This window comes from Lissotriton helveticus, chromosome 12 (assembly GCF_964261635.1).
Source record: "Lissotriton helveticus chromosome 12, aLisHel1.1, whole genome shotgun sequence".
Taxonomy (NCBI): domain Eukaryota; kingdom Metazoa; phylum Chordata; class Amphibia; order Caudata; family Salamandridae; genus Lissotriton; species Lissotriton helveticus.
The window spans coordinates 186,336,371-186,348,779 of NC_136073.1; the positions used below are offsets into that span (position 1 = coordinate 186,336,371).

Sequence of the window (12,409 nt, forward strand, 5' to 3'; positions counted from 1 at the left end):
ACTTTCTAGCTGGAAGTGTTAAAGTAAATTCCTGGCTTTGAGAATTATAGGAAATCAGTGGGAGGAAGACAGGCAAAAGCATTCACTGAAGCAAACAAATGTAGGGGAAAGAAACGTGTTACGTAAAGAAACAAGTACAAAGAATATAACAAGGAGACTAGCACATTTTGAGAGATGTGTTAGTGATAAAAAGAAGTATGTGGCTGGAACTGTCTTGCAGAAGTGAGAAAAAAGGATGAAGGATCGGATTGAAGTACTTGTTGTTTGTCTGATGTATTAATGTAATGCGTGGCAAATACACACTATTTTTGAATTTGGTTCTCAACACTGCAAATAGTCACCATACCACCAGCCAATAAACAATGACATTTACATTGCTCATAAATAATTAAAACTGTCTGTCAACGCTGTAATGACTGAACTATCCAAATGCTGTATTGGTTTTATGGAATAAATGTGTTTAAACGATACAAAGTGTTCCGCGACTGAAGATGAAATATTGACTTTGTACGTTCAAGTAACTGCATAATTTCTTGTGTTTGTTCTTTCCAACAGATATTCTGTTCACAAGGATCCAGCGGGATGGTTAAATATTTATCCCACAAATGGAACTGTCTTCACGACGGCCATCTTGGATCGGGAATCACCTTTTGTACACAACAACACGTATGCTGCACAGTTCCTAGCAATAGACAATGGTGAGTAATGTTCCATGGTACCACAGACCTCTCCATCTGTGTGATAAATGGTTGTTTAAACAGGTGGATAAACGTAACTCTGCTGAGCATACAAGCTCACAGAATGAGAACTACTTATCGGATGAGGTAACCTTGAATATGGGATTCATTTGCAGCCATAGCAAGAATAAATGGCACCAAGAACCCTCTAAAACTACTTAAAAATCAGCAGTGCCTCACTGAGTTTATCTATTGCTTGTAGTATAGTCGATGGGATTCTCTATGGATTGGCTCCTAGACCCTGAACTAATCATAAACAGGACCCTCCGCAGAAGTGTGTTAGTGACTCACATATTGTTTGAGAGAGCGAGTCCTCAATCACACTCTTCTCTTGTTGGAGGTTCTGTTCAGTAACTGAAATAATATTTTCCAGATAATTAATGCCACAAACCAAAGTATGAATTACCACTGATAATATTTTTTCAATGTAAAACACAAAAAGAGAAAAAATTATTTTGGGTATGGCTGTATTTATTATTTCATATAATTTGCTTTATAGTGTTGAAGCTTGAATACTATTTTGATAACTTCAAGTTATCACTTCTGTTATTGAAGAGGAAGAAACTCATCTCAGTTGGATAGCGTTAGAATGCATTGGCTGCAATGCGCCTCATATTAACGTCACACAAAAATACTTGGATGACAGTCAAAAGTATGAGAATTCTGCTTCTTTTGGAAATATAACAACATTTGCACAAGAAATGTCTCATTTAGGGGTGCCCAGTGTTATTTCAAGTGGGTTGGATCCAACTCAGAATTTCAGGCGATCCTCATTGTTGGGATGGAAAGGTCCCTTGCAGGATTTGCAAGGGTGCACCCCTGCCTTGAGTTGCTCATAGATGGCTCCCTGGTATATATTTTTGAATCTTTTTGGACTTGGTACACACAAAAATCATGAGTGTATCTGAGGGTCTATTTTCAGTGAGTAACATTGAGTCATTCAGACCCAGAGCAGGTATTTAGGTAGCACTAAGAGTGCCTTCCTTAGCTTTGCCTTCCTTAGCTTGTTTGACTACCTTCAGCTCACCGGTTGTTTGATAATGGAAGTGGTGGCAGCTTGTACCTGGTAGTGGTAGGAACATGGCTTGTTATCTGTGCCTGCTGATGTTTAAGTGTCCCACTAGCTCTGCTATGGTAAAATTCAATCCATCCTCCTTAAACCGGCTCAAAATCTACGTTCAGCATATATACAGCATTTATATGTAGTATTGGTTTGTGGTAGTGTGTGTGAACCAGGAGTTTTTGGTCCTATGTAGTTGTGGGCCCAGCAGAATCTATCTTGGATTTCATATACAGACATGCTGTACAAAATGGAGGCGATGGTAGCCTCACTGGAACACCTTGTGTATCGATTTCATTTCTGTAGCCATTGTGTGGGAGGGATAGAGACAATTGGGTCTTTAGAAATGCAGGAATAGGCCCTAGTCTTGTCCTGTTGTTTGCCCTTCATTAACAACACCTGCATTACGTGAGATGAGAGGGCGTGGGAGTCGTGAGACAGGTATCTCTGTACAAGATCTAGGTCAGGCCCGTGTCAAGGCTTCCCCTCTTGTTTCACTAAGGTGTCACTCCTAAACAATTGATAAGTGCAAGGTGCAAATGTTGTCATCTCCTTTGTGTCTGTTTTGGGTGTCTCTCAGTACATGCTTCCCAGAATTATCCACTCCTGCTTTCCATCAGCTGAAGACAGAGAAAGTCTGGCTTGACCAAGGAACATCAAGTGCCCTATCCAGCCTGATCCACTTCCAAAGTGGATAGGAGGAACATAATATTTGGAAAATGAGTACAGGCTGAAGAATGCAGTATGTGTTTTAGGACTTCTCATTGGCTAGTCGAGGCTCTAACCTGGAGAATGGTAGAGGCCTCTTTAAAAACCAGGGCTTGTGTCCCTGACAGCAGGATTTCCATTTTAGTGCAGGGACATAAATTGAATAGGGTGGAACCAGCAAACTGATGTCCTGCATTGCCTGCTTGAAGAGGCATTGAAAGTGTCTCTGCTAGAGCAGTTTGCCAAGAGGAGACTCCATCTGTAGCTCTAGTGAAGGAGTTTCTCATGAAGGAATGAACTAAATAAGATCACTAGCGACAACCACACTATGGCCCCTTGCAGAGAGCATTGCTTCCAGAGCCTTTTAAGGTCGAGTCTATAGCGGCAGTTTAGCCCAGGTAACTATAACTGCTGAATTTCTATGTGTTTTTACAAGTGAAAACTGAGCCTAATCATAACGTCCTTCTAAACTTTGTTTTGTTTTTTTGACTTTCTAAAGTTTTTTTTAAATTCTATTTCCTAACTATAACATTTCTGTAACGTTTGTTTTTTTAAGTGAATATTTATTAACACATATATTTAATATTTTTTAAATAATGTAATTTGTAATGGGAAGTAATATTAGGATTCAGGGGGTATATATATATATATATATATATATATATATATATCATGAAGCAATAATCCTCACATGAAGAAGACGCCGCGCACCACTTTAAAGATGGTTTAAGTGCTTTATTTTCAGTAGGTTATTCTCTCACCCTACGCGTTTCGGACTTCCAGTCCCTGGTCACGGTATACAAACAATAGTCCCTTGTTTGTTTTGCAATTTTATACACAACCTCCCACCTGGCCAGTTACGATGCATTATGGGTGTTGTAGGCATATTGCAGTATTCATTTTATCAAACAATTCCCAAATTTTTCGGATTATTCATAGTGTTTTACAGGCTCATGGGGGGCGATATTTCTACCACATTTGAAATAAATTCATACATTTATGAAGAAATTTATATAAGAGACAAAACATTATTGCTTAATAAATGTCTCAAATTAGGCTTGAGTAAAGGCTGAGTGCCATATTCAAAGAAATGCCCCAACATCATGTTATCCTTCAAATCCTAGATCTTTGGAAACGCAAATTTTTCTAAATTCTTCTTATCTACCACATTCACTTTTCTTTATGCATACTGAATACATTATTTAGGCTCCCCCCAAAAAATTTTCGCCAAAATTTTAACCAAAAGAGTTTTTACCAAAAAGTATTTTGCTTGTACTGTCCTATATCAAAATAGTTTTTCAATTTAGAGATGTACATACATCTCATCGTCCCCATTCAATCCCACGGGGCTCTTGGTTTTGAATTTGATTATCAGTTTAGATTCAAGACGTCGCAGTCTTGTGATTCGATCCCCACCTCTTTCTTCCTCCTTTATCAGAGCAATGCCAGAGTAGGTTACATCTTTCCATGTTTTGCCAGGGTGTGTTCTCAGATGCTTGGCAATTGCGTAATTATAATCATTGTTTGTTATTGCGCGAATATGTTCTAAAATTCGCTTCGTTAATGCACATGTTGTTGATCCGATGTATTTTTTACCACAAAAACACTGTAGTTGGTACACTACAAATTGAGAGTCACATGTGATTTTGTTTCTTATTTCAAATCTTCGGCCTTTTGGATCCATTAGGAACTTCAGATTTTTACCAATTTTACATGCCTTGCATGTTTGGCATTTGGTAAAGCCCAACTGTTTTCTTTCCAGCCAGGTTAACGGCTTGTTTGACTGAAAGTGGCTGTTTACAACTATGTCTTTTACGGACGGAGCTTTTCTAAATGATATTTGAGGTCTATCTCCTATCAATGGTCCAATGTCGGTATCTTTCTTGAGCACACTCCAGTATTTTGTTAGGATCTGTCTTATTTTAAAGCTCTCCTTATAATAAGTTAAAATCATCCGTGGTTTTTCATCATCATTTGGACTTTCTTTCAATTGCGGTATCAAAGTCTCTGTTCTTGTTTTATTTCTTGCTCTCAGTTCACCTTGTCTGATGTCGGTGTGTTTATATCCACGATCACCGAAGCGTTTTCTTGTTTCATCAAACTTAGATTCCATTTCAACCTCCTCCGAACAGTTTTGTTTCATTTGGAGAAATTCTCCATAAGGAATAATACGTTTCAATGACAGAGGGAGAAAGCTCGTACCAAAAAGAACACTGTTGGTGGAGGTTTTTTTTCTAAAGACTGTCGTTTCCAATTTATTTTCTTTAATGTAGATCTTAGTATCCAGAAAATCAATCTCTTTCTTCTGAATATTATAGGTGAATTTCAGACCTATTGTGTTCTGGTTAAGGGCTTCAATGTAATCCACTAATTTTTGCCTAGGACCCTTCCAGAGGACAAAGAGATCGTCGATGAATCTCAACCAGAGTACCACATCCGTGGTATACTCTTCATATTGTTCTCCCCAAGCTATGGTCTTCTCCCACCATCCCATGGTGAGATTCGCATAGCTTGGGGAAAATGACACTCCCATCGCACATCCACATATTTGGGCATAAAGATTCTTATTGAAAAGAAAAATGTTGTTAGTAAGGCAAAATGTTATCATTTCAATTAGCATCTTTGTATGCCTTATCTCTGAGATTGGACGCTGTTGTAGAAAATATGTTATTGCCTGTAGTCCAATGTCATGTTGGATTGACGTATACAACGATACAACGTCTATGGTTACAAGCCAATATTCCTCATGCCAGTGGGTGTTCATGATGTTGCGAAGAAAATCCCCAGTATCTTTTATAAAAGAACTTAGGGAGGGGACAATTGGTGCCAAAAAGTAGTCAACATAAGAGGCTAAGTTTTCACACAAGGAACCACAACTTGAAATAATGGGTCTTGCCGGTGCATTGTTCAATGTCTTGTGAATCTTCGGCAAGAAGTACATTGTGGGTGTCATAGGATGTAATACTGTTAAAAATTATTTTTCTTCCTTGTTTAGTAAGCCTTTTTCATGCCACTCATTAATATATATGACAAACACTCAAATAATTACCGATATGGGAATCCAGCTAGCATCACATTCTAAAACGAACTTTAAGAAAAAAATCAAAATTCTGCCCTATTATACATCCTGGAAACCGAATTGATGTATATCATGATCTGGTAATTGCAGAATTAGAATCAATGGCGAATGTGACAACCAAAAGCGAGAACACAAGGAAACAAGAACGAGAAGCATTGAAATCTTTGCGACTAAACCCCCTTATTGAAATTAAATCAGCAGATAAGGGGGGAAATATTGTTATTGAGAACAAAACAGACTATGTCAAGGAAGCGGAGAGGCAGCTAACCGATCCTAACAATTACAAACTACTTTTTAAAAAATCCTGGTTTTGAAATGATGTTGACATTACACAGGAAAATTAATGAGTGGCATGAAAAAGGCTTACTAAACAAGGAAGAAAAAGAATTTTTAACAGTATTACATCCTATGACACCCACAATTTACTTCTTGCCGAAGAGTCACAAGACATTGAACAATCCACCGGCAAGACCCATTATTTCAAGTTGTGGTTCCTTGTCTGAAAACTTAGCCTCTTATGTTGACTACTTTTTGGCACCAATTGTCCCCTCCCTAAGTTCTTTTATAAAAGATACTGGGGATTTTCTTCGCAACATCATGAACACCCACTGGCATGAGGAATATTGGCTTGTAACCATAGACGTCGTATCGTTGTACACGTCAATCCAACATGACATTGGACTACAGGCAATAACATATTTTCTACAACAGCGTCCAATCTCAGAGATAAGGCATACAAAGATGCTAATTGAAATGATAACATTTTGCCTTCCTAACAACATTTTTCTTTTCAATAAGAATCTTTATGCCCAAATATGTGGATGTGCGATGGGAGTGTCATTTTCCCCAAGCTATGCGAATCTCACCATGGGATGGTGGGAGAAGACCATAGCTTGGGGAGAACAATATGAAGAGTATACCACGGATGTGGTACTCTGGTTGAGATTCATCGACAATCTCTTTGTCCTCTGGAAGGGTCCTAGGCAAAAATTTGTGGATTACATTGAAGCCCTTAACCAGAACATAATAGGTCTGAAATTCACCTATAATATTCAGAAGAAAGAGATTGATTTTCTGGATACTAAGATCTACATTAAAGAAAATAAATTGGAAACGACAGTCTTTAGAAAAAAGACCTCCACCAACAGTGTTCTTTTTGGTACGAGCTTTCACCCTCTGTCATTGAAACATAGTATTCCTTATGGAGAATTTCTCCGAATGAAACGAAACTGTTCGGAGGAGGTTGAAATGGAATCTAAGTTTGATGAAACAAGAAAACGCTTCGGTGATCGTGGATATAAACACACCGACATCAGACAAGGTGAACTGAGAGCAAGAAATAAAACAAGAACAGAGACTTTGATACCGCAATTGAAAGAAAGTCCAAATGATGATGAAAAACCACGGATGATTTTGACTTATTCTAAGGAGAGCTTTAAAATAAGACATATCCTAACAAAATACTGGAGTGTGCTCAAGAAAGATACCGACATTGGACCATTGATAGGAGATAGACCTCAAATATCATTTAGAAAAGCTCCGTCCGTAAAAGACATAGTTGTAAACAGCCACTTTCAGTCAAACAAGCCGTTAACCTTTTTTAAATTTTTTTTTTATTGAACAAGCCATAGGAAAACATTGGTACATTAAATTCTTCATAGTTGGACAAAAATTTACAAACAATATACAAGAGACAACCCTAGACACTAGAATACCACAGCGAAAATACAACAACTGCAATAACATACCGATATTAAAGTGCTAGTACATGAGAAACAACTGATATTATACATCGAACTTTCTACTATAATTCATATAAACCTACCGCTATAATAAAATGAGGACATACAAAGATGTTATTGCCATTCTTGAAATATTAGTACAAAAACGTGCTGAATTGACTAATATATAAACATCTAATAAAAAAGCATCAAGATTACTATGCGTTTATAAAGTGCTAGTGCAATAAAGTGCGAGAACCAGCGATTTAAAGTAGCAAAAATATTATTGTAATTCTCAAAGTGCTAGTGTAGTAATGTGCAAAATTAGCTTATATAAAGTGACTAGTACAATAAAGTGCAGAAACAGCCGATGTATAGCAGCAAAAATATTATTACCTTTCATCGATATATAGCAGCAGAGATATTATTACATTTCTTAAAGTGCGAATGCAATATCGTGCAAAATTTGCTAGTATATACGATAAAGTACATGAGCAACTAGCATAACAACATAAATATGTATTTGCGGTTCTTAAAGTGCTGATGCAATATTCACTAAAAATCGATTCAAATAAAATAATCAACTTCCTTTTATCAATTCAAGATTCTCAAAATATTTCCAATTCCTTTCAAATCTGGCTATCGCGCCCACTCTACCTGCATAAGCTCTCTCAAAATTGCATGTTCTTCTCATTTTAATAACCCATTTCAACTGACATGGGATCACCATAGATTTCCAATTTTGTAAAATAAGAGACCGAGCTACTGCAGTAGAAATAAAAATAAACACTTCTTCTGATTTATTGAACCTATTCCTTTCTTTGCAGATACCGAAAAGGGCTACCTCTGCTTCTGGTAATAGAATTTTCCCAGTTGCAATCTCCAAGTCTGCAAAAATCCCCTTCCAGAAAGATTCTAACTTTGGACAAGAGAAGAAGATATGATACCAACCCCCCTGGTCCCTAGTTTTGCACCTAAAACATTTATTTTCACATTCAGGGAATATTCTCTGTAAGGTTTCAGGAGTGTAATACACCAGCCAGCGAGAGAGAAAGGACATTCGTTTATAATTAGCTGCTCGGAGGGATTTGTTTCCCAATTGGCATATTACCTCCCAATCTTTATCTGAAAAAACGCACTGTAGCGAGAGGCTTATCTTTTCTAAATGATCAGTAATTATAGGAGATAAACCGGAAGGCATTAATTTTTTATACCAGAATCCAATACTCTTGTGTTTCTCCCCATATAAAGCTGTTAACAAGACATTGGGTGTTGTATTTAAGCCTCCTATTTCTTTTCTCATAAAATAAATCAGTTGTAAGTATTCAAAAAACAGAAGCCTTCTGGGGTGTGTTCTATCTATAACCAACTGCCAACTGATTACCGTATTTTAAATGAGTAGGTGCCTTATTTCACAAAATCCGGCAGATTCCCATTCTAACAAGTGATTCGGAGGTATCTTGAGACCCATTTTAGTGCATTCCGACAATTTCAAATAAATGGATTCTTCCGAACCATATTTTTTAAATAAAAACCGTAATCTGGATGAATACCCCATCAATGTCTTATATCTTGTTTTCTTAGGAAGTTTTGCAGTTTTTAAAAAGAAAAAAATTTGAGAACCTGATTCCTTCAGCATTCTATCCCAAAAAAAATTGTCTCTTGTCTGTCTGTTCCTTAATAATCCTGCCACTATATCGAAAAAAGCTGCTTCATAATATGTCTTAAAATGGGGGAGAGCGAGCCCACCTTGATTTACAGATAGTTGTACTACCGAGAGCTTGACTCTTGAGGCCTTTTTATTCCAAATAAACTTCCTCAACATAGATTCGAGTTCATTAAAAAAAGCTGTATTGACTTTAATTGGAATATTGCTAAACAGAAATAAAAGCAAAGGCAATACATTCATCTTTATCAGAGCTACTCTACCAATCAGAGACAAGGGCAATAGGTCCCATTGTTCGAGTAGACTCTTAATTTTGTTCTTCATTTTTATATAGTTCAATCGAAAAAGTTATTGATACTCGCTGGTCACAAAACACCCTAGATATCTTATTGGATCCTGTTTTTGTGCTTGGAACTGGAGATCTAACGGAAGAAAATCTATACTTGAATTTAAAATAAGAACTTCCGTTTTTTTCTCGTTGATCTTATAACCCCCGATCTTCTCATATTCCTTAAGATCTTTCAGGAGATATAAAATATTTGCTTTATCTGGAGCCAGATACAAAATAATATCATCCGCAAACAGTTTTAACTTTGACATTCCAGCAATTGGAGGGTATATTACGTCATTATTCCTTATTTTTATTACCAAGGGTTCGATAAAAAAAGTAAAAAGCAAGGGCGATAAGGGGCAACCTTGCCTAGTGCCACGGTTTATTTTTATCTTCCCTGCTTGCCTAGTATTAATTATCACCTGGGCTGACGCTCCTTCATAAATATTCTGTATCATCCTAATAATTGGGGCAGGGAAACCAAAATAACCTAAGGAAGAAAATAGTGCTGACCAATTAACTAAATCGAATGCTTTTTCAGCGTCAATCATTAAGATGCATGCAGCGATCGAATTAACTTTTAAATAGTCTAACGCCTGTATCAAGTATTCTGTGTTGGCTGCCATATATCGCCCAGCTATAAATCCCGTCTGATCTTTGTGTATTACCTCCTGGGCTGCCAACACAAATCTTTGAGCCCAGATCTTCATAAGAATCTTGTAGTCGGAATTTAAAAGACTAATTGGTCTATAGGAATTCACATCCTCCGGATTCTTATCTTTCTTCACAAAGCTAATAATTGTGGACTCTTTAAACTCGGATGGGACCTTTCCACCAGCTCTAATAAAATTAAATAAATTTTTTAATGGATCCTCCAATTCCTTCACGAAGATCTTATAAAATTCGATCGGGAATTCATCCATACCTGAAGCCTTTGCTCCTGCTGTTTCTTTTATACTATTTTGAATTTCAAGTGAATTTATTTCTGAGCCTATTTGGTTACGCCTGAAAATCGGAGATTTTGGGAATATCCAAATTATCGAAATATTCCTTGATCATCATTCCGCCCACTTGAATATCTGTAGAGTAGATTCTCTCATAATGATCAAGGAATATTTTCACAATCCCCTCGCTCTGGGTGTTTGTTCCCCCCAGAGGGTCTTGAATTTTCAAAATGATAGAGGACTCTTGTTTTTTTCTAATTGAATTAGCCAAAAGCTTTCCCATCAGTTGACTATCTTCGTACAGCCTTTGCTGAAAGGCCTTTGAGCTGTTTATCTCTTCTAGAACAAAAAAGTCCCTGAGCATTGCTTTGGCTTGTTCCCATTTATTAGGCATTTGATTCAGTTTTAATGCATGCTCCTTTTCAGCAGCATACTGAAGGGCAGATATTTTTTCCCTTCGAATATTAGCCTTGTTACTAGAAAATGCTATAATCTGTCCCCGGGCTGCTGCTTTAAATGCTCCCCATACCGCAAAAGGCTCTGCGGAGTCATTATTTACTAGAAAAAAATCTTTTATCCAATCTCTGAAGCCCTCTACCCATATCATATTCTGTAAAAGGGTGCGATCCATCTGCCACCTAGAACGCGCCCCTTCAATACCCTCCAGTATCAGTTCAATTTCAACCCTCCCATGATCTGAAAAGGGATTGCAACCTATCAATGCGCTGGAAATTTGAAGTGATTTAGAGGATAAAAAAAAATCTATTCTGGAGGCTGTATGAAACCTATTGGAATAACATGTGTAAGACTCTAAATTGGGATTAAAGGAGCGCCAAGAGTCCCTCAATTGGTATTCTGTCTTGAAAGCCTCCAGTACTCCTTTCGTCTTTGGTTTTAATTGTTTCTTGTTCTTATTAGAAGTATCCCTCTTTAGATCCTGGGTGTAATTAAAATCGCCTCCTACTATAATTTGTCCCATAGTGCCCCTCAAAATTTCACTAATTTCAGACAATGCCAAGGTGCCATCAAAAATTGGGCCATAGTAATTTACAAAGTTGAATACTTTTCCCGACAATTTTACTAAAACCCAAAGCCATCTACCTTTAGAGTCTCTTTTCATCCGTAGAATTTCCCAGGGTAGATTCCTAGAGAAATAAATAGCAACCCCCCTCTGGGCGACCCCAGCGGAGGAAAAAAACCCATGGGAAAAATATCTTGGCAGAAACAACTTTGGAGAATTTGTTTTCAGGTGAGTCTCCTGGAGGAAGACCACCTGGGGTTTTAGGGCAATTACCCATTTCAACAGGGCTCCATACTTCTGTTTATTAAGCAGCCCATTCGCATTATTGGACAGGATATTACATGTATCAAATCTCATCCTTAAATCTGTAAAATTCTAAACATATTCTGTACCAAACAATATTAAAAATAACAAACCTACTGCACTTGTAATTTTTGCTGCATTTATCCCCCCCCACCCAAAACCCCCCCTGGAACGTGGGAACCCCCTCCCCCTTCCACGCTGCCCACATCCCGCCCTCTGATTTCTTCTTCGGGTGTCTTCGTAGTACACCCTGGTGTGATCCAATAACCCAGGAGCACCCGCCTTCAAACAATTTCTTTTAACTATCGCATCCCCTTCAGACTAGAACCTTGGATTCCTCACATTGTAACTCCGTTAAGCATTTAAGCCTAAGCCCTTGTGGATATTTCATTGAGAAGAGTCTGAGCCTCCTCTAAGTCGGTGAACAAAAATAATTTTCCCTTTACAAAAACCTTCAGCTTTGATTGCTGCGCAATCGAGGCCTGGGCTCCATTGGCTTTGAATAGCTGCAGCAGTTTTACAAACTCTTTCCTTCTCTTGGCCGCAGCTGCTGTCATGTCCGAAAAGATCCTACATTTAGTAGTCTCAGAGATTGTAAACTGACGTTGTTGATAGGCTTTAGAAAGAAACTGCTACTTGATCCTAAAATCTGCAAAATTCAATAAGATAGTTCTGGGAAATGGAGAATTCGCAAAACGCTGAGCTGGTACTCTGTGTGCCCTAGTTATCGTTAGGTCTCCCTCAAAGTCTGGCAGGACTACTTTCTGAATGAAGGTATTAACCCAGCGTACCGTGTCGGAACCTTCTGTTCCTTCGGGAACACCCACAATCCTCAGGTT

The 12,409-nt window shown here is 37.8% G+C and overlaps 1 protein-coding gene across 1 annotated transcript in view; it reads left to right on the forward strand.

The window, feature by feature from the left end:
• The window catches only part of CDH13 (cadherin 13), a 2,391,456-nt gene that overhangs the window by 2,011,092 nt on the left and 367,955 nt on the right, over window positions 1–12,409 (forward strand). Inside the window, exon 11 of the mRNA XM_078669939.1 lies at window positions 556–698. Coding sequence (XP_078526065.1) covers window positions 556–698 — 143 coding nt within the window. The remainder of the gene's footprint in view (window positions 1–555; window positions 699–12,409) is intronic.